This window comes from Pyxicephalus adspersus, chromosome 3, assembly GCF_032062135.1.
Source record: "Pyxicephalus adspersus chromosome 3, UCB_Pads_2.0, whole genome shotgun sequence".
In the NCBI taxonomy this organism is placed as follows: domain Eukaryota; kingdom Metazoa; phylum Chordata; class Amphibia; order Anura; family Pyxicephalidae; genus Pyxicephalus; species Pyxicephalus adspersus.
The window spans coordinates 13,757,984-13,781,439 of record NC_092860.1 but is presented as its reverse complement, the minus strand read 5'-3'; the positions used below and the strand labels follow the sequence as shown (position 1 = coordinate 13,781,439).

General features: G+C 38.6%; 1 protein-coding gene across 8 annotated transcripts in view; it reads left to right on the top strand.

The window, feature by feature from the left end:
- RALGAPB (Ral GTPase activating protein non-catalytic subunit beta) overlaps positions 1 to 23,456 on the top strand; it is a 53,161-nt gene that overhangs the window by 5,469 nt on the left and 24,236 nt on the right. For 4 of the 8 annotated variants that reach the window (XM_072403666.1, XM_072403664.1, XM_072403662.1 and 1 more), the window contains exons 2-11: positions 3,420 to 3,631; positions 5,132 to 5,334; positions 9,847 to 10,010; positions 10,767 to 10,953; positions 11,810 to 11,941; positions 13,162 to 13,340; positions 14,876 to 14,923; positions 17,960 to 18,105; positions 19,376 to 19,592; positions 20,958 to 20,993. In XM_072403666.1, coding sequence (XP_072259767.1) covers positions 3,446 to 3,631; positions 5,132 to 5,334; positions 9,847 to 10,010; positions 10,767 to 10,953; positions 11,810 to 11,941; positions 13,162 to 13,340; positions 14,876 to 14,923; positions 17,960 to 18,105; positions 19,376 to 19,592; positions 20,958 to 20,993 — 1,498 coding nt within the window. In that variant the 5' untranslated portion in view covers positions 3,420 to 3,445. The remainder of the gene's footprint in view (positions 1 to 3,419; positions 3,632 to 5,131; positions 5,335 to 9,846; positions 10,011 to 10,766; positions 10,954 to 11,809; positions 11,942 to 13,161; positions 13,341 to 14,875; positions 14,924 to 17,959; positions 18,106 to 19,375; positions 19,593 to 20,957; positions 20,994 to 23,456) is intronic. The other 4 variants (XM_072403669.1, XM_072403668.1, XM_072403665.1 and 1 more) reach the window with 3 other exon arrangements.

The window sequence follows — 23,456 nt, the reverse complement described above, 5'->3', positions numbered from 1 at the left end:
TTAGCTGGGCATACCACCGAGCACTTTTCAGTATCCACCCAAAAACAGTCGTGTAGTTGGGTCACAATACAGGGGCTGCCACAACCTACAACTTCCTCCCACCCTAGGCTGAACACTGATTTACTAGTAAGGGCTCCTGTTTTTTGGTGGTCTGTGACAAAAATGTTTTTTATATTGGGGGTTAAGCTCAAACTACTCAAATTACTTTAGGAACCCCAAGCAACTTTTGAAGAAACTGGCTGGGAATGGCTTCTTTAGACACATATACATTCTTCTCCGGTGAGGGGTGGGATGGTAATTTTGCCCAGATATACAAAGTACTGCAAAGGTCCTATATTGTCCTATACAAGGCAAATAGATTAGCTTGTAGGATATGCTGTGCTGAAGATTGTAAAATGTATTTGTAAAGGTGGCCTTACAATAGGCTTTTGGTTGATGTTTCCTTCCTAGCTGTACTAGTAATGCTGTGGTGATCACTCCCTAACAAGAGTGGGTTTTTGGTGTTGTTACTCCTAAGCTTGACCATAGTATTGGCTGTAATGGTTACCGGTTCATATTATTATTATTATAAATAGTAATAAAAAACAGTACTTATCTAGCACCAACATATTACGCAGCGCTGTACATTAAATAAGGGTTGCAAATACCAGACAGTGACACAAGAGGAGCAGAGGACCCTGCCCTGAAAAGCTCACAATATTTTAGAAGTTTTCCTTCTACTCTTTTACATTTCTTTATAGGAAGGGCAGGCAACAGTTACTTGCTGGAATCAATGCCAGTTATTACAGAAATAAGACCGCTTACCAAGTCTGATTATTTAATCATTGCAGTGACATGATATATGTCCAGCCCTGTATATTACTCAGCAGTGAGGAGCAGTTGAAGTAATGGCGTGTGCGAGTTACACATTCTAGATGTTTATCATGTTTGTTCATGAGCCAAAACATGAACACAAGTTTGGCAACAACAGAGCTGATTTCCTATACTTGCTGGATCGTCCTTGTTTTGCATTCTACTCCTGAAGGAAACCTGTTGAAGGTTACCTTGGGCAGACACATTCCTGAGCAATAATAGTGATTTAATGTCTTTTCCATCATATGCTTCATATCCAGAGCAGATTGGTGTTACATAAAACCACCATGCCTAAATTTCTGTTAATATTTTAGAAAACTTCAGTGCACCCAGAACAGTACAGAAACTTCACAATGTTTTTGTGCATCTGGCTGCTAGAAATTTTGTGCAGTCCATCGGTTCTATTCAACATGTCGCAGTTCAGCAGGTTTCAGGTATGTTGAGAAGGTGTTCAGATACTGAAGTTTTCATATCACATAGGATGAGGGAACATACAATACTATCAGATAATATCCCATGTGTCAAAATTCCTGTTTATCTCCAGGACATTATACAAAGCAATAAAGTATTTGTAATGTCAGTCATGCACTGAATACAGAATTGTATTAATTTGTGTCTGCCTGGAGTTCAGCTTTAACTTACATATATCATGTTATTCTGTGATTTGATCTTCTGATATGTTATGTGGCCACCTAATCTCCATTTCAGGATGATCGACTGCCCCCTGATGACTTTCTATAAAATAAACTTTTCTTTAGAGAACATAGGACTTCCATTGCTGAAAATACTATCTGCAGGGTTGTCATGCTGAAATACTTTGAGTCAGTGATCTCGAACAGGTATACCAAACCATGACTGTTCTTACCTGCGTGTTCTGGGTCAGCATATCAATGCCAGAGGTCGGTGCAACTGTGTTTTCTGAATAAGAAATGTTGTCTACACATGTTGTCTGGCTATGCTGAGCAAAGCAACAGGTTCACTTTAATGCCCTTCTCCCAGCAGCTTACAGTTGCCCTTCAATTGTTACCCTGGCATTGATTCATTTACTGGAGAAGAAGAGATAAGCTGTGTAAGTTAGAGCTAAATTCAGACCGGTGCTTAAAACTGTGGTGTTAACTTCTCCCAGGAACTTAGTGGTAACTGCTAGTCGCTGGCAAATGCCTGTGCGGATGATTGCTTGCAGATTTTACTTGTAAATGGAATTGCATAGTTTTTGTAAGCAGTTGGAGCAGTTGCCCGATCCTATATGCTGAAAAACCATGTGACAAAGCTACCGCAAGCAAATGGAGAAAAAAAAAACAAGTGTTAACTGCAACAACACCACTTTAGAAAATGCTATTCAGTGACTCTTAGGCTTAGAAGTTTGGCTCCCTGTTTAGTTCTTGTCTGGGTCATTTGACCATGTCTTAAGATTCTGAACTCCTTATCACAGCGGTATTGCACATGACTGGCACATGACTCAACCACCTAACCGGCTCCTGCCTAGGCAGTTAACATTCACGCTGCCAACTGCATAATAAAGAGAAATGACACCAGCACCCTTCTGTGTCTGTCTGTTCTTTGAATTGTGTGCTCCACACAAAGATCAAAATATGCACAATGTCCCAACCCATAATGAGATTGACCAACTTCCATAGAGTCTTGTTTATCGAGTTCAAACAAACCATAAAAATAAATAAATCTGCATCCTCAGATCTTCTGCTGGTGACTGTAGGGGAAAGCGTTTCATCTACTAAAGTTCTGACACCCTACACACTTTGCACTGTCCCTACACTACCCTACACTGTCTGCAGATCAGACCATAGTAGTTGCATTTCTAAGGTCGTCATAGTACTCTACCTTGGCAGCCTCCAAGGTATAACTGACCGCACTGCAGTGCAATAGAACCTGGACTGGCACCTAAGTTTGGTCCATTCTTTGTGTTTATATTCTGCAGTGGATTATATACAAAGCTACTAGGAAGACATATCTTCTGTTTTTACTGCCTGCATTACATTGGCATGGCTATCGTATTGTCGCTGAGGGTTCGCCAACCTTTAGCTCACACAAATCCTGTCCATTGGATTCTGTAATGGTGATTCCATTGGATTTTACTGTGCCTTTTATTTGTGAGCTGCACTGTCTGGGAGGGGGAGTGCATGGGACACAAATGGAGGATTTCACTCGGAAGGTAAAGAAAGTTTTTCATTTACTTGGTGTCTTGTGCATCAAGCTTGTTTTGGTACTTGTTTAGACTTTCATACCGGGGCTATTGTTCTTTAAAGGAAAAGTGCATTGTTCAGTGCAAGTGTCCTGTCTGCTTCCTGGTTGGCGCTGTACTTGGAAGGCTGTTGGCTGGACCTGACATATTTGTACTTTCTAAGATGCTGGAAGTTCTGCAAAGTATAAGGCTATAAAGGTGTTTGTTTCCTTTTATTGAATATATATATATATATATATATATATATATATATATATATATATATATATATAGTATATGTATGTATGTGTATATATATTATATTATATGTGTGAATATACTTCAGAGATTTAGGTGTCTAACATACATTTGATTTCTATCCTCACAGGCAGTGGGATCTGAAAAGCGTTCAACATGTACTCGGAGTGGCGGACGCTGCACCTCGTTATCAAGAACGACCAAGGTCACACCAGTGTGCTGCACAGCTACCCTGAAAATGTGGGTCGCGAAGTCGCAAATGCTGTGGTACGTCCTTTGGGACAGGCCCTCAATTCTCCTTCCACGGCTGGAAGCGAGAGCATACTGAAAACTGATAAAGAGGTAAGATCGCCTCCATTCAGCGGCACTGCTTAGATATAAATAGTGCCAGCCTCCTGTCCTGTGTTTGGAAATTGTTATGATAATATATACAGAAATTTATTCACCAACAGGCAACTGACTCCAAGCTCTAATATTATTAATAATAATAATAAGTGCTTGTGTAAAAGGAAATGATAAAAAAGGATGTTTCCGTGTTTTCCCCAGCCTCTATTAGCCGGCGCACCGCCCAGCACTTTTTAGTAACTGCCTGGCTGCTTTGGGTGGTTACTTAAAAATTGGGTCACAATACGGGGGCCACCACCTGCCTACAATTTCTTTCCATCTAGCCTAAATACATTTCTGGGGAGAATACTGTGTTTGTATACCATTCTAAATGTTCTAATCATTCAAATATACCCTAAAAAGGATTTTCCTTACCTGCTCTGTCCTCTAAGCAAACCATTGAAAGTGCCTTGGTAGATATGTTAGATAGGTGCAAGAAATACTTTATTAGCTGATAACTTCCTGTGCACATGGAGGGATTGTGAAAGTTGTGGGGAGGTATTTGGGAAAGGAGTTCTCTGTAATTCATTACAAAGGATGTTGGCAGAGCTGACACCACGTGCATTGGAATATAAAGCCAACAATACACAGTGTAGTCATGTCAGAGAGGAAAGCAGCAGGAGCACACTGTATTTCTGGATTCAGCAGTTATGTTTTGTCCTTGTTATTTCAAGGGTTAAGATGTACATAATGTTATTTTATAATTTTGTCTTTACATGCACTTTATGTTGTTCTTACATTAATGATGCCAGCTGTTGGCATTATGCAAGGATCGCAGTGTTGGGTTAGCAGTTAGACAACTTATGCAAGTCAAATTGTTATCGTCCCACGCGATCGCTACACATAGGGAACAGTAATGGTAGCACAGTGCATTAATTTGTGCAATAGATTGCTTTGTGCAGCAATATATTGTCTTAATTAGTAGCACAGTCAACCTAGATTTCAGAATGTGGATGGATGTGCAGACATGATTTACCTACCATCATGTCGGTACATCTCCGTGGTGTGGATTTCTCGATGTTGCTGGAAGGATAGCTCTGCTGAACTGGTAGAGGCGAAAAGGGAATAGTAGATTGGAAGCTCCTATGGGCAGGGTCCTCCTCTCCTCGTGTGTCTCTCTTTGTATCTGCTACCCCTATTTAATGTACAGCGCTGTATATAAATGTTGGCGCTATATAAATACTTTTTAATAATAGTGATCGGTGATGGCAGAGGTTTCCTAACTTGCCCAACTGATGTTACCTTTTGAGCTTTCAGCCAGCACATGTGATAGTCATTTACTGTATACAACCTTATGTAACTTTTTAAATAGTCACCTTTTTTTTTTTAAAGCAATAAAAAAATTTTTTACCTTGCTGCATTGTGAGTAAGTCAGTTCATTAGCTGTGAGGCTTTCTGTAAGGCATTCACTAAGGCTTGTTAATGATACTCTAAAATGTGCTATTTCTTGCATTCCAGGTGAAATGGACCATGGAGGTCATTTGTTACGGACTGACGCTGCCACTAGAAGGAGACACGGTGAAACACTGTGTGGATGTGTACACCGATTGGATCATGGCCCTGGTGGCTCCAAAGGATTCCATTCCCCAACCAGTTATCAGAGAGCCCAATATGTACACCCAGATCATTCTGAAACACCTTCAGAATGTCTTCGTGCCCAGGTAAGGCCGTTAATGAGAGGCCTAGGTTGTGTTAAATACAGGCAACAAAGTAATTCCTTTGGAGGAACAGCTATCCTGAAAACCTTCTCCGGTACTATAGCCCACATAATCTCCTCCGTCCATTGTGGGCAGTTTTCAGATCTCATTTATTCTGAAACACAGTTCACCTGATTAAGCTTGTGCTATGCAAATCCCACACTTTTCATGTTGCATCCCCAGTCAGATTCAACTTTTGATGGTGACTTTGAATCTAAATAGTGGCTCAGAGGAGTTTTTTAGAACTAATATTTAAGGCTTTCTCTTTGTGTGACAACAACAAAATGTAGTGCAGGAGTTCAGTATTATGCACACTGAACACTAACAGGTAAGCAAAATAAATTCACAGATTACCAGTATAGGGAAAGGCACATTAGGAAGAATGTTTCACCAGGTTCCCAGCCCTTGGGTTTCTCTTGCACATGCCCACTGTCGTGTCCCCTATCCAGTAAAAGTATCCTTACTAAACAATTAGGTACTTTTATTTCACAGGTGAATGGGGCTTAACAATCAAGATCTTAGTAATTTTTATATCCTAAATTTCCGATGCCTACACTTGATGGATCCGTCCTGGCGGATCCACAAACAACAACCGATCATAATACAAATGGAGGGAAATAAAGTGCAGTGGAATGCTGCTTCATCGTTCTCTCCCCTTTCCATAGAGCAGAACGGTGCTGTATGTACAATGTTCCTTCATTCATCTTTCAGTCTTTTGTCGTTGGAAAAGATCATGAAAGATCCTTGCCAACGACAATTTTTGAACGTGTCTATGCAGCCTATCGAGGACAGATTTGGGAGAAAGCAAGCCATTCTACTTATGTTTTTCGGATTCTCAGAGTACATGTACTTACACTATCTGTTTAAAGCAGAACTACTCTATACTTTTCTCCAGCTATTTTTATTCTGTATGAGCACAGCTTATGTACCATGTGTGCTTATGGACGTGCCTACAAGCTTTAAGACAGCAAGAATTGTATTGTGGACCAACTTTTCAGTAACCATCCAAAAACACCCTTGTGTGGTGCACCCAGCTAAAAGGGCCTAGGTAGAACACTGATGTAGCTGGGTATTTGTAAAGAAGAGATTGCTGTGTAAAAACATTGGAGTTACAACCTCAGTGGCCACCCAATAGCTCTGTGTATATAGCACAGCACATGTGCTGGGTGTATTTATTTCTCCACAGTCCCAGAATTTGCAGGACTGACATGAAACCAAATAGAAGTCAGAGGGACAGAGCATCAGCTGCTATTTTGGACCTTTTAAATATAAAAAAAAAAAAAAAAAGGAAAGATATTTGTGTTCATAATAATAATGGCTGCACCATTATTAATATTATTATTAATAAACAGGATTTATATAGCGCCAACATATTACGCAGCACTGTACATTAAATAGGGATTGCAAATGACAGACTAATACAGACAGTGATACAGGAGGAGAGGACCCTGCCATGAAGAGCTTACAATCTAGTAGATCATCTATAATTTAAACCTGAAATATATGTGGTGATTGAGTATGTCGATCCATGCTTAGGTAGACCAGCGTATTCACATGACACCATTCTAGAGGACAAGTGTTGTCACATTAGAGGAATGATCTCTAGCCTGTTCTGTTAGGCCTTTAGGCTAGTAATGAAACAATGAGATGAAGGATGCAAGGCATTAATAGAATGTCCATTCTTGTAGGCAGGAATTCCTGTCTGGATTTGTGCTGCAAGGCTTTAAACCGTTCAAGTGCACTTACCATTAATGAGAACAGGAGACACCACGCTCTGTAAAGAGAAAGTAAATACAAATCTCTAATGGGACTTAAAATGCATTACCTCAAATGGAAAGATTGATGTAAAATTTGCTAACAGAACCTTACACAGAAGTATTATTGATTACCTGTAAGTACAATTCAGTGATTTCTTTCCACCATTTCTGAATTGTTTCTGAAAACTCTAGCTGCCGGTCAGGTCAATCCAGCAGCTTTAATATTTTCTTAGCTACTAAAAAGTCAGTTTATTTAAAACTATGCATACCTAACCTAGTGCTGAAACAAGCATGGAAACCAGCAAAAGGGGGCACCATGTTTTCTTTTTAAAGGGAAAGTATAGTATAGCTAGTATGCACAATTATGGCGGACTCTTGTGATTGTTTTCCCTCATATAGAGCTGACCCTCACCATCTTATTTTGGTTGTCTTCTGACTTCTTTATAAACCATATTATATGTGGTGGTGTCTGTTAGAATCTGCATACAATTTTAGGATTTATATTTCTGACCTGATACAAAAATACACCCCTAACTTCTCTCTTTGCTCCTCCAATGTCCTACTAATGACTTCCTCTCTCATAACCTCCTCACATGTGCAACTCCAAAACTTCTCCAGAGCTCCCCCGAGTCATGGAAACTCTTTTCCTTGTCCTATTTGGCTTGCTCCCACTTTCTGCACTTTAAAATATCCCAGAAAACCCATCTTTTCATACTTGCCAACCCATCTTCTAAATCCTCACTACTTAACAACCATTCCATATCCCCTCCTATTGTGTACTTCTTCCCCCACCTCTTAGATTGTAAGTCTTTTTGAGCAGGGTCCTCTCCTTCTGTGTCATTATATCTGTCTTTCGCAGACCCTTTTTAATGTATTTTATAAATACATTTTGAAAAAAATGAAAAACATGAAAAAAGTTTTAAAATAATTATTCTATTCAAGGAGTGGAGTTGAACCCTTAAAAGGGAAATACTGCAGCTGAGACCCAGCCACCAATTCTTGTGTCGGATTGTAACCCATCTCCTATCTTTTCATAATGGATTGGCTGCTTCTGCTCAAATGTTGTAATTTCTTCACACCCTCCTCAGCTGTCATTTCCCCAAAAAGCCTGGTTCACTGTGAGATGAAATTTATGTAGATGAATCTGGGTTTGTACATCTCCCATATCTGTGGAGTAGACGCTCGCTCAATGTAAACCAAAGAGGAGTTTTCTGTTGTCACTTTTGTATATCCGTACATCTGGTGGAATAGAATAGGGGGGGATGCATTGCCATTTTTTTACATTGACAAATGAGTGGAAAAACAACTAATCCAAGAACAGTCTGGAAGTGCAATAACAGTTTAGAAAAGGATTACGCTACATAGCTCCTGGCGCTCCATCCTTGCATACCATACACATTATCTATCCTAATATAAACTATTTTCGAGAGGAAAGTTTGTTTTAAAATTACTTCGCTTTTTATTTAAATAAATGTCTTTTTCTTGTCTAACGTGAAAAGATTGGTTGCCTGTTAATGGCTGTAACCATCAAAAACAAAATACGCACTACAACCACTTAAGTGTCTGGCATTCTAGTATAGGAGGATGTGCATGACGTTACTGCCTAGCAGAAAAATATCTGACGATCATAAAGAAATTATAATTTATCTAAACCCAATAACAAGTACATTCTTTATTGCAGATTACCAGTTCTTTAGCTGCAATAGTTTTCTTTTTTTAGGCTTATTTCATCTGGTGGTGCTCCCAGGAACAAATGTCCTCTTCTAAGGTGACGTTGCTTTCTGTATCTTAGGAGCAGAGTTGCAAAGCCCCATTTATCTCCATAACATGGAGGGAATGCCTTTGTTTTCCTCAAAGGAGAATGGCAAATGTTTTCATTGCAGCATAATGCACATAAATTTTGTAGCTCCATAGACTTCTAATTGGAGCAACTTATTTTTTTTTACCCTTACATAAAAGGTTAACTATCATTTTATGTAAAGTAAAAATTTTAGTTGAGGGCTGCTTTAAAGACTACACAGGAACACAGCCGACCTGTTTAGCTGTCCTACTCTTTGTTGTTCTTTTGGGAACACCATTTTGCTTCCCTGTTTGTCATACAGGAGGCCTGTTCCCAAATACACCTAGTGCAAGATCTTTGCTGTCTCATATCCAGGTATCAGGGCTTGCATGACTCTTGGCTACCTGTCTGATTATAAGCTACCCTGGAAGTTTGATACTGGTCAGATCATGCAGAGTATAAGGAATATAACACTGCACAGGTTTTAGGCAGCAGATGAGCCCACCTTTAATGTGAGAAGCTCTCCTATACCTTGTAAAAGCGTGCTACACAGAACGCAGTGTAAGGTGGATCAAGTCCTTATTTAAAGAACATTTGCAAAGTTTGCTATAAGCGTTAGGGGATAGCTGATTGGATTCACTTGTGAGATTGGTTGGCTCTTTAAATTTTACATCAAAATATAGTATGTGATAGTATTGTATATTTACCAACACACTTATTTACAAGTATTGAACCAAAAATTAATATAGTTTCCCTTCTAATTGCAACATAATGAAAACATTTTTAGTACATTGAGAAGAGAATAAACATCCATATTTTTATAGTTCTTGTTTACGAAAGTTCTTTATAATAGAAAAAATTGTAAAATGTAATGTAAAAATGTTGTCAGCACTGTTCCCATTAAAGCTGCTTCCCATTTTTTTTTTTTTTTTTTTGCAGGCAGGAGCAGATAGGAAACCAAATTCGCCTTTGTCTTCAAGTGTTACGTGCTGTCCAGAAGCTGTCCAGGGATTCTACCAATATAGCTCGTGAGACCTGGGAGGTCCTGCTACTCTTCCTGTTGCAGATAAATGACACCCTACTGGCAGCTCCAACGGTCACAGGTTAGTCATGGTGGACAGATCTTTCTGGTATTCAGTGTATATAATGGTAACAATTCTAAAACTTAAATGGTACGGAAAGCTAAGTGACAAATTCCAATTTAAAGTCTCACAGGGTAGATGGGGCTTCATAGAAATTGTGATCAGCAAAGGTGTTTCTGAAATGTGGTAACAATTAGTTACATGGCTACTCTCACACTCCTAATGTAAAGTAAGCTTATTTTCACTTGCTGAGTAATTAACAGATAAGCTTGTTGGATGACTATATATGTCGATGCACATACAGTAAAGCCGTTATTAAACTTTGACATTAGTGAAAGTGACTTGACTCCAGGATTGAATCTCGGCCAGGACACTATCTGCATGGAGTTTGCAAGTTCTTCCTGTGTCTGCGTGGGTTTTTTCCAATACATACAGTTAGGTTATTTGGCTTCCTCCTAAAATTGAGCTTAGAATGTAATAATGACATATGACTATGCTAGGGACATTAGATTGTGAGCCCCTTTAAGAGACAGCTAGTGACATGACTATTTTTTTTTATATGTCGGTGCTATATAAATACTATGTAATAATAATCTGAGCCGGTTATTATATCTAATACTGTCACAGGTAGCTCATATGCTTGTGTGTATTAGGGTATGGTTGCAGAAAAGGATGATATATGTTTGCTAATTTCAGGGATTTCGGCCATTTTAGCGCAACACGCATTGCATTTTTACATAATATCCTACCAAGTTCCTTGTTTTACTTTTTCCCCAGGAGGTATAGCCGAAAGCTTGGCTGACAAACTAATTGGTGTTCTATTTGAAGTCTGGTTCCTGGCATGTTCACGCTGCTTCCCAACCCCACCCTACTGGAAGACAGCCAAGGAAATGGTGGCTAATTGGAGACACCACCCTGCCGTGGTCGAGCAGTGGAGTAAAGCAATTTGTGCATTAACATCTAGGTGAGAGTCTGTAACGGCAGTGGGACTATCACTGTGAAAGAATATTAAAAGCAATAAATGATATGAAAATAAAGTTCTGAATGCTAACAAAGTGTAACTCCAGTTTAAAGATTTTTTTTATTTTTTATTTTTTTTAAAGCAAAAACTTGCATCCTAAAATCAAAGACTTCTGTTTACCTTTGTACTCTCTCCCCCTGAAACTGATGTTGGGGAAAAAAAACCCAGCATACTCACTACGCTTCAACTTCTGAGTAATAATACTTTTAATTTTACATCCAACTGTACCACAATATTGGCCCGAATACTTTAAGATATTGTCAGTGAGGAACCAAACATCCTCCCTAAAATACTACATTTCATGGAAATGTGTACAGGAAGAAGAAGAATTGTCTTAACATCTTTTGTTCTTTAGCAACCAACTAGCTTTACCCGTACAAATTTGAGGTGGTAGAATTAGTGGACCCGTATATGGGTTTTGTGGGGCACCATAGATTTTCTGTGATTAATAGTATTTAAAGCAAAAGAAATGCACAGTATTTATACTTGAAAACAAGTTGTTTTTTCCTTAGGATGAAATACAAAAAATTTGTTTTAAAGAAAAGTAAAATTTTAGTGCACCCTTCCTTTCAACCTAAATTATCATTGTGCATGGCAAAGTGCATTTTTTGCATTTTCTTTTTGTCAGCTATTGTCTACTCAAAACCCATGGACATCAGTACTTGTTCTTTACAGATGCCTTCTATGAACAGAGCAGTCTAGAAATGGCTTTAATAGTGTTTATCTGCATCTACAGGTTTTTTTTCACCCTAGTAACAGGTTTACTTAATTCTGAACTACTGTCCTTTCATTTTTTCAGGTTGCTTCGGTTTACCTATGGGCCCTCATTTCCTCCTTTTAAGGTTCCCGAGGATGATGCCAGTTTGATTCCTTCTGAAATGAATAATGAATGTGTAACACAAACTTGGTTTCGGTTTCTTCACATGCTCAGGTGAATATTGAATGATAGATGTAATCCTTGTCAATCTGTTAATGTTGTCATTCATTGTCAGTCTGTTACTGGGGTTCTATTAAGCACTCCTAAAACGGACCTAAACTCAACATTTTTATCTTACATAGAAGGGTAGACAACCCCTCTATGTAAGGTAAAAATGTTGGTGTTTTGTTTTTTTGTTTTTTGAGACTTCCAGATGTTTTTTGTTACACCATAACAAGCCTGAAAAAGTGCCTGGGTTTCATTTCGGTTCTAATTGTCTTTTTTTAAAGCAATTCTGTTGCCTTTTTTTGCACTTAATGTAAAGAGAATTATACATATTTACCTGTCCTACCCCTGTGTGTTCTCTAGTTCCTCCTGCTGACTACTGATGTCACCACAGCATCAAGGTTGAAACCCAACTGCTGATGTGGGTCAGGCATCTTGCACACCCAGAAGTGTGTCTGATTCAGAAGATTTTTCAACAGACTTTGCTCTTTAAAAGAGTGAAGATCAGTACATTCATTAAAGTGGCACCTTTTTAGAAATTACCCTGACCTGGCTTAAGGAAGTGCTTCTGGTGCCTATGCTAGCATAATGTACTATGCTAGCATATCAGTGATTGCAGAATTAGGAGTCATGAATGACATCTTCCATGTCATTTTTAGGAAAGAGTTCTTTAACCCGCCTAACGGTTTGATTCTGGACGTATTTCCATGCAAAAAGCAGTACAATTTTCTTGCATGGAAATTTATTTTACATTGTAGACCTATAATTCTTAGGCATAACTTACCGACACATGTCTAATAGTTAATAAATGTAATAATAAACTTTAAAAAAAACACAACAATCTGTTATAAAAATAAAAAATAATGCAATATATATATATATATATATATATATATATATATATATATATATATATATATATGAAAATGTCCTTGTATTGCACTTAATACAGCTATTTTTTATTGAATCCAATACAAAACTATTTGAATTTCCCGCTGCTAAGTGCCAGCTGCACCAACGTCACCGGGAAACCCTTTAGGATGTCTCTGCACTTCGCCGCTGGACGTCGGAGGAGGAAGTCTTGTAATTGGATAGCTGGGAGATTGTGCTGTAGCCATAGTTATGAGTCTTTCTAAGAACTTTTAGTGTGATGTGATGCCCAGTAATAGAAATCTTCATATGTAATGTATGTTATTCCATGCTAATCAGCAATCTTGTTTCTGTTCCAGTAATCCTGTGGATTTGAGCAACCCAAGCATCATAGGCACAACACCCAAGTTTCAGGAGCAATTCCTGAATGTGAGTGGAATGCCTCAAGAGGTGAACCAGTACTCATGTCTCAAACAGCTTCCCCAGATCTTCTTCCGGGCCATGCGGGGTGTCAGCTGCCTTGTGGATGCTTTTCTAGGTAATGCTGGCATTTTAATGAAGTCAATGAACCTGCTCCCTACTTTTTGTCAAAATAAAAAGTTATCACTGTTCTTCCCCCATTATTAAAGCATTATTTTGCTTTTTACAAACCATAAGACAATAGGGATAAGAGGAGTGGATTGTTTTTTTGTTCATAGGACTTTAGCTTAATTTCAGCTGTTGGAGGGGGGGTTATGAAAACTGGAAAGTGTTTGGAAATGTTGAATAATTTAACATTGTATCCAAAGTATACCATTACTGTGTAGTTACACACAGTGCACCTCCAGTGGGCCGCTGTACTGTTCAGTTGATGATGTGGTTTGCATACCTCCACTACACTGCATGCTCAGGCAAACACTTATTTGCTATTTCAGCTTTACACCTTTAAATGCCACCCATCTATCTTCAGCCTAAGTATTGTACAATGATTCAGCTTCCAACATTTGTCTGTTGGAGTAGGAAAGCCAGAACTGTAAAGTTGAGCGAAGCATTAGTAGGTCTACCCCTGTTGCTGTTTTTGTGTAGAAAATCTATGGGAAACACAACAATGTCTGTACAAAATTGCAGTTCTTTTCTTTTACAGGCAAGGCAATTTTTTTTCCTTTTGAAAGATAATGTAGTAGCAAACGACAGAATGATTAAGCCTCATTTATAGTGACTACAAGTCCATGTTATCATTCAGTGCAACAAAGTTGATCAAATTGATTAAAATTCACTTGTATGCATTTCCCTATTCCTAATCGATCAGAAATCACAAAGTGTATGGAAAGCATTAGAGATTGTAATTGGTTGTTAAAATTAGTCTTCCAGGGTGGTGGAAGTTTTCTGACTGATCCATGTAGGTAAGTGGCATTTAGATCAGGGGTGCCCAACACATCGATTGCGATCTACTGGTCAATCGCAAAGGCAACGTGAGTGGATTGCGGAGCCCTCCCTTAACCTGCCCTGCTGTTTACCAGCAGCCCTGCTGTAGGTCTGTAGGGATGCTGGGGATGTCTTTCCTCAGACAACACCAGGAACTTTGTCCAAGGCTCGTGTAAAAGTGGGGAGGGAGGCAGAGAGGGCATGAGGACAGTGTGAGGTGAGCAGTGCTGGGCAGCCAAGTCCGTTCAGGCTCTGTGTCGGTTCAGTTACCGAGATTCCTTTGTACGGATCACCAGTTCTTTTTCTTGTGCGGCACGTCATTCTCCTATGACAAGTTAACTGTAGCTTTCCTGTCACTATAGTCTTGTAGTGCAATGTCTGCAATGTTCTGCCATTCAATGTCTCATTAGCTTCAGTCACTTCTGTATCATACTCTGTATATTTATTAACAAATATATGTTTAGCATTTTTATTGTTGGTAGATCATTTTGACTTAGTCATTTTAAAAGTAGCTTGCAAGCCAAAAAAAAGTGTGGGCACCCCTGCTTTAGATGAACATTCATTGGAGTGGATCTGATAGCCGCAGCAGCCATTGCAAGCACAGGATTTTTTTCAGGATTTATACAATCTGTCTAATAACTGTTGCAAACTCGTATGTTTCTTCTTCAGGAGTTGCAGTCTTTAAGAACATGGGGTTGGAAAGATTACCCAGATATGGTATCTAACCTTGCTACGTTACTTGCACTCAGTTTGGTCTCAAAATCTTGGCTACAGGAAATGGTTATTAACGTATGATTCTGTTATGTCCATGAGGGAACTACTGACCAACAAGTTGCAGTATTCTGTGTTTTGCAAGTCTTGTTTGTTTGTTTTTTATTATATTATATATTACACATTTATTTCCTTTTTCCATTTAGGAATTGGTCTCTTTTTTTCGGGTTTTCAGGGAATCCCTACTATAATTTCTATATCCACAGCTCACAGTCCATAGTGTGGTGATCATTGAGAAGAATGCCTCCTACATTGGTAGCCATTGGGAGGAATGTCACCCTTACTGATAGCCAAAAAGAACGTTGGTGTCACTTAAATTGGCCTTAGGGCACAAAATGCTTGTTGCTTGAGGAACCCCCTAGCAACCTCTGGAGGAACCCCAGGGCTCCACTGAACCCTGATTGAGAAACCTGATCTAATGTAAGCCACATGTTTCATATTTTACAAAACAAGACAGGAAGCTTCTCAGTCTGCCCTGCTTAGTGCCTAGTAACACTCCATTTCTATGGGGAGTTTATAATCCATGCTCTGGCACAGGGGCCTTCAAACTTTCTAAACAAAGGGGTAGTTCAGTTTCCTTTAGATTCTTCTTTTTTTCCTCCAGTGGTTTGTTTATAATTTTAAACCTGTACAGAAGATGTAGGCTGTCATCGTTGATCTTACCTTCAAAGATTGCCCCTTGCTTGGCTTTCTTGTCCCTGGCTTCATTCAACACCTAAATTTAAATTGCTGTTTCCTTCAGTATTCTCCTCAGAAATTTGGGAAAGGCCTGGTGGGAAGAAGCTGTAGGCGGATGGCAGCCCCTACATTGTGAGCAAACTTTTTAGTAACCACACAAAAAACAGCCGGTGGTTACTGAAAAGTGCCCGGGGCAGTCCACCTGGCTTAAAGGGGCCGGGGAGAACACTGTTTTTTTTTGTCTGTTCTGTGTTTCAAAATAGTGAACCATCAACAGCCAGGTAACTAACATTTAAAGCAAAGCAATGGCAGCATCCATTTTTCTTTTAGTACTTCTATCAGTACCTTTTGGAAGACCGCATTGACTTTAAAGATATAGAATACTGCACTTTCCAATTTCCATTGGGAATAGAAGAAAATTGGTGACTGATTTCTGTAGGAGGGCCTAATCGTTCAGCATGATTCCTAAATCTGAACATTTAAGATTTCTGGTGTAAATGGTGATGGGTACATTTTGCAGTAGATGATGATAACTTTATATGGTAAAGTTAATATAATTATAGTGTGTATGTAGCATTCTGTACCTATCCAAAAGGAGAGAGCGCGACACTTCAGTTAAACCATGAGTTCATTTGTTTTATGCTATAAAATATCTCACAGAAAATGCAGAAAACAGTATATCCTGCACAGGGTTTAGCAGCAAATTTGTCTGAAAACTTCTCAAAAAATTTTGATAATTGCACATCAGTACTATGTGCATTGTGTTTTTAAATAAAGAATGTTCTAAAAGATAAAATGCACTAAATAGATTAAATGTTTAAATACCTTTTTTCTTCATTGTAGCAATTTGTCAAATTCAGACATACACTTAAAAAAAGGCTGCTTTGTGCGTTTGTTTTGTTTTTTGTTTTTTTGATCTGCTAGGAATAGGATACTTAAAATCCAACCAAACCCAAAAGTGAACAAGCCCTATTCTAATTGCAATTGGGTTCCAGGAATACATACTGTGGTGGACAGAATGTCTTATGAGCCAGTTGTACTTGCACACTACACCACCTCAAATTTTCTCTAAAATCCCCCAGTTGTAAAAGGAAGTAGGTGGTGAGCAAATAGAACATTTCATTCTGTTCACAACAGAATATTAGAGGTTTTGGGTGTCTTGTAGCTGCACAGCTACATTTTAAATGTCTATTTCATTTTAAATTCCAGTTCAATTCCAAGTGCAATATCAAAAATTTAATTTATCTGCTTGACTGCCTTGAGAATTAGCTTTGTTCAGAGTTGAGCTGTAATGAGATGTAGTTCCAGGATGAGTAATGCTAAATAAGACCTGTACTGCAAAACAGAGGGGCAGAACACAAAGGAATAGTTGCCAATATTGCCGGTTGTGGTTTTCCTGCCAATGATCTTTCCCCAATTCCTAACTTATATCTTCTTCTGCATGGAGCTGGCCAACTTGGTATAGGCAGAACTTTGCTTCCTCTTGTGCCCAGGCTGCCCCCTTGATGTGAATAGCCTACATTCCTTAGGAAAATCAAGACCAATGTGTCTACATAACTTTGCTCTCCAAGAGGCACCCCAGTTTCACCACTTCATCAAACAAACCTAATCAGACATGACCCCTTTTCTATCACAGTACTAGACTGGGACCACCTACTTGGTTACTCAACTGTGCCATATATATTACTGCAGATTGTAATATATATATATATATATATATATATATATACACACATATATATATATATATATGCATCATACACTTACAGCATAAAAAAAACAAAACAACTTTAGATGAGCAATATTTGTGAAAAGATTTTCTTACCAAGTTTTAAACATTAAAGTAGCAGAAGATGGCCATCGGAGACAAATTTCCCCATAGCAGGAATAAAATAAATACAATACTTTTATTCTCACTTGAGGCCCAGAATGTTGCAGATGAGGTCAGGTCCACTACCTTTTCTGCCATTGCTAGGATTAGCCACATGAACCAAAAACAATCAAGTGGGAGTCTCATGAAATTGGGATCTATTTAACCATACCTGGGTTTTACAGCTTCTCTTTTGGTTGAAATCCCTTTTAACTGGGATAAAATAGAAAAAAACATTCTGGATGATGAATTGTTGGAATGCTATAGGTTACTGCACCTAACCATGAGTCTGTACACTTGTCTTTGCCCTAATAAAGACTGAATGTTGTCCTGGCAATCATAATGTGATCCTAGTGTGTTGGTGGTAATCTCCTCGCATTCATAACCTGTGACTATGTTGCCACTCTCATAGCATTTTGTTTACCTCCCGCTAGGTATCTCCCGCCCCAGGGCTGACAGTGCTCCACCCACACCTGTGAACCGGCTAAGCATGCCACAGAATACGGCAACCAATACCACACCTCCACACAGTCGGAGACATCGAGCTGTCACTGTTAACAAAACCACTATTAAATCCAGCGTAAGTCAGTTTGAAGGAGAGTTCACTAATTTGATTTGTTCTAGAAAAATGTGGAATGATGTCTGTTTTTGTTAAAAAAAAAAAAAAAAAATGATCCACAGACATTTGATGTTTTGATTTGATTTAGGACAATTGAAAACTGATTTATCCAACTGGTTTTATCTAGGTGTATCAGTACCCTAAATCAGTGGTCCCCAACCTTTCTGAAAGCAGGGCCCAGTAACATAGAATAACATTTTGCCACAGCCTGGTATACAACTTACACTGCTCTGCTATTCTCAGCAGCTCCCCCTCCTGTCAGCACACTAGCTGAGAATGGCCGAGTAGTGTAAGAGAGCTGGGGTGCTGTCAGGTGGCAGAGCCTTGCATTCATTGCTCTGTGATTCCCAGCAGCTCCTGTGTGAGGAGAGACGCTCCCGCTGGTTGCGCTCCTGCTGTGTCACTGTCACTAGTTTTAAAACTTGTTATCGGCGCTTCTGCCTCCTGTCATTAGCAGCCCCCAACTCACCAGCCACAGACCAGCACTGGTTCGCGGCCCAGGGGTTGGAGACCACTGCCCTAGATTACAATAAGTGCCTGCACCCATATTCCACTATTTGGAAAGTGAATTTTAATACACTTAAAATGTTCCCTCTTCCTCACCAGTGCTGTAATGCTGTATTAATTAACTCCATATACATACACCTCTAATACCTTTATTAGGAGTTATTTAACTGGCAGAGCAAGTTACTATTTTTAAAGAAGACATACTACCTGGGTTAAAGTCTAATTGGATTTTTTAATAATTGCTATAATGCAGTCAAACTGTATATACACAATTCTTTTGTTACAAATAAAAAACTCTATTGGCTGCACTGTTGGGCTGTGGCTCTAACACACCAAAGAGCTGATTTTATATGCAGCCTGACTGCATTCCAATAAAAAAAATATTAGGGTAGTTCAACTAGGTTTTAGGTATTTGGAGTGAGAGACTTGAAACATGGAAGGAAACAAGACAAAAGCTGAAGCTTGAGTCAGTGACTTAAAACTGTTACTCCAGGAAAGTCACTACTGTATGACCACATTGGAACAGAATAAAGTCATCAGTCAGTCAAAAGTCATGTTTGTTGCACCAAAGGTTTCCTTTAAAACGTTTAAAATGATTTTCGTTTAAAGGCATCACATTATTATGAATATTAATATTATTTTTTATTAATATTTTTATAATATTATTTTTGTGTCTGCAATAGGATTTTTGTTTTGTTTTTTGAACATATTTCTGTTATTACAGGTTAACACAACGCACAGCACAAAGGTTCAACAGCAGCCATCTTCCACGTCCCCACTGTCTAGCCCGAACCAAACAAACTCTGAGCCACGTCCCTTGCCAGCTCCTACAAGACCCAAAGTCAACAGTATCTTAAATCTGTTCAGTTCCTGGCTGTTTGATGCTGCTCTGGTTCAATGCAAGCTGCAGAATGGGGTCAATCGAGACAGTAGTATGACAGGTACGCCAACACATACTACCTTTCGTTCATTGTCTCCTCTCAGAACTTACCATACTTCCTACCTGCAAGGTTAAACTGCTAGTGAATGAGCAGGTGAGGGAGGGATGGACGTAGATGCATCTGTGACTTTATTCATCCTACCTGCATAGATGAAATGAATCATGTGTTGCTCTTCTCAGCTATATCCATGAACGATTACCTAAAATATATTTATTTATATACTGCTCATCTTTATATACATCCACTCGGTTATCTGTTTAAAATGTATTTATACAGATAAACCAGTAATGTTTCAGCCATTAGCGAAGTCAGACAATTTGGTAAATATAGTAAATACTGGTTGTATAAACTAAACTCTTTAGGTTGTCCCTTATTACAAGGTCATGGTACAATAGGTTGAATAGACAATTTTTACTGCAAGTCTCAATAAATCTTGCAAAATCTTAGAGCTAGCTTTTAAAATTTGCAGCATTAATGTGAGATTGGTGAGAACTGCATAACCGGATAGACACTGATCAGCCAACATATTAGGACCACTGAATGACTTTGATTCATCTTGAACAATGCACTTGTCGAATGTCAGGATATCTTACAGTTGGTGAATTGTCGGTTCCTGAAGGTGATGTGTTGGGACACCCCAACTCCACTCCATTTTCTCTCCATTTTTAGCCAATTTTTATATAGCGCTGATTTATTACACAACGCTTTCTGTCACTAACTGTCCCTCCAAAATAATATATAGATGGCAACAGATCAGCAGTATTTTATTTTGACACTGGCCTGGCCTTTGCACTTTTGAGTCCCCATAGACTTGTATAGGTCCCTGTCAGGATGCAGCTCCATGTCCAGGGTGGAGTTGCCTGAATAGCAGTAAACATTGCCAGGGTGCTGCTCTGCTATAAGAATAAGCTGTAGTGGGGGTAATAGTGTAGGTTCGGGAGAAATGAAGGTAGAGGTTAGTAGGGGTTCAGTGTACAAGTACAATTGTCTTTTAAAGCTACCGTAAGGTTTTGTTCCTTGTTCTATTCTTTCAGCTCTGAGTTTTCTGGACTAAACAACCTGGTATGGATATGGCTGGGAAGTGACCAGTTCATTTCATTAGATCAGTTAAACCCTATTAGGTAGAAGCCATCCTCCATTTTGTGATTATTTTTCCATTTTTGTGCCCCGTGTCCCCCAAACTCACACGTCACACAAACCCTCCCATTCCTTATTTTTTCTTTTCTTTTTTTTTTTCTTTTAAAGGAAACAATGAGAGTAAGCATTCCTTCTTAAAATTGAACTTCACACCATAATTTAAAGTACTTTCTTGTAACTACTTCTGTCCTTTTGATTTCTTTCCATTTTATTTCTGTTATCTTGCAGCATCTTTTATCCAAATTCTCCTTTCTTATAAATCTTGTAAGTAGGAATCTGTAGCTTATCCTCAATTGCAATCATCTTTATTCTCAGTTTTATTTTTATGTCCCGATAACCGCTTGCTTTCTTCCTAACATTGTCGTGGTCTTGTTGCTTTTTTCATTTATTCCCCCTCTTTATTATTTTTGTTTATTTTGCTGAGTATCCATTATTCTCTGTTGCTCTGTGGGGGTAAAAAAACAAAACATTTCATTCCTTGATCCCGTCAGCCTGAATGGGAATGAGTATTGGTACAGAAACAAAACCAATCTGTTTCCAATCTTCCCCATTTGTTTCATGTCATGAATTTGAGGAATTTGCACTAACCATGGTTCTTTTTTGTTTTTGTTTTAAGTTTTTTTTTATCTTCTCTCTGGATGTACTGTTTGATCTATGTGCATGTAGTTCCTTTGATTTCAATAGATATCTTGATGTAGTATGTTGGAATAACCTGCATCCAAAGTGGAGGCTCATGGGAAATAATGCATAAAGATTTTTCCTATTACACAAATTTTGTATTTTTTTTTTTGTCCAGGTGATTAGTGGCACTAAAATGTGCTGCAGAACTTTTTTTATCTGAGTGTTTTTTTTTTTGTTTTTTTAAAACATTGATAATTGTTTCAATGCTTTATAAAATCTGTATCACATTGATACATTTTGCAAGAGATTCAGTACACTGTATAGCACAAATTATGTTCACATCCCTCTAAATGATTGAGTTCAGTTGTTTCTTATAAAGGGTACTGTTAATACAGACAAAGAAATGCGGTTGGAAAATCCCCTTTTCTGTCAACATAACTATGCTCCTGTGCCGAAATTCAGCACTAATGCCTCAATGTGTTTTCACTTGAGTATTTCCTAAACGATCAGGTAGTAACAGGTACTTACTATTGCACAGAGATTTTAGGACCCTCCCGGGGTTAGATTCAGATCGTTCATGCTGTTATACAGATGAAGGAAGGAATCTCATGTACTCTACATGTGTGTACAGTGTCAGGAAAGTCTTATGGTTGGTCAGCACCATGGAGGTTCTATTGGTGGCCAACATTCTTTGTAGTAAAGTAGTTTGCTTACACTTTATTAGTGACTGGTGAAAAGGAAAAGAAGATTTAATTTTGTGAGATTTGCTTTGAGAAACATCAGCTTCTCGTTTTTTCACTGGAATATTTCACGTTGTGCAATTCATAGTTTTTTAACCAATTTGATTGGTTCATCTTTGGTGCTGGTTCACCTTAAAAATTTAGATGCCCATTTTTTTTTTTCATCTGTGCTCTAAGCAGGTGAACCTTCCCCTAATGTTCCCTTCTTATTCTCATGAATGTCCTTTGGTAACATCCCTTTCTTTAAAATAAAAAAAAAAAAGATTCAGGATGTTAACATTTTTGTCAATTTCGATAAAGTATGCAAGACTAAAATGCAATTTTTACAAGGTCCTACAATTTTGTTTTTATGGTCAGGCTATAAAGACAACCCTTGTACAGGTTTTGTGTTGCAGTAGTGATTTTTTTACGAACATGCAGGGCAGGAAGATTGCTGCATAAGTGATTGTGTCTACTAATACTAATCCATGCATGTTTTCTTGCTTGATTTTGAGAGCTTCAAATGCTTTATGCATGTTACGTTGCATTATGCCTAGCTTGTGTATTATTTTTTAGTCGCTTGATTTCTCTGTGTACACTTAGTTTCTTCATCAAGCATTAGGTTTTGGAAACCACCATCTTCCCATAATTAGTAGTGTCCACCCCCCCCTACCCAGCCTCTCTTGGTTGGGCGCACCACCCAGCATTTTTCAGTAATCACCCGGCTGTTTTTGGCTGGTTACTTATGAGAGGGATTACAATACAGGGGCCACCACCCACCTACAGCTTCTTCCCACCAAGCTTAAAAAAATGTATGGGGTGAACACTGATTAGAGCAACTTCCCAGTAGAGTTGAAAATTGGGAAGTGCCTGGCCATACTAAAACTGAAGCATTGGATTGACCCAGCCAAGTCTCTTCTAGTACCCCACTGATCTTGTTTTCACTTTGAGTACTGGGAATGCCAGGCTGAACAGTGAATTTTTATACATAAATAAGTGATCCTGCCATGAAAGTCCTTGTTCAGACACCTTAGTTACTGGCTGATGGCTCTCCGTTTGATTTTGTATAAAACTCCACAAGGGTTTGGATTTTGGTTCATATCATGCCAATAATTTAGGCAGATTAGGGCTGTGTGATACAATTATATGGTTTAGCTCCCTGTCTCTTATTGTTTTCCTCCATTTTCACTATGGGACACAAACAGTTGTGCTGAGACACTTTGCACACATTCACTGTTGTCTCTAACAAGAAACCCTCCATAAGACAGGCAGCAGTTTCTGAATCCATGTATTTTTCATCAGCTTTGGTTTATATGAACTTTAAATACAGGAGCATTTTTATGAGATGTGGCAATGTATCTAATGTTTTTAAAACACCATGGTTGCT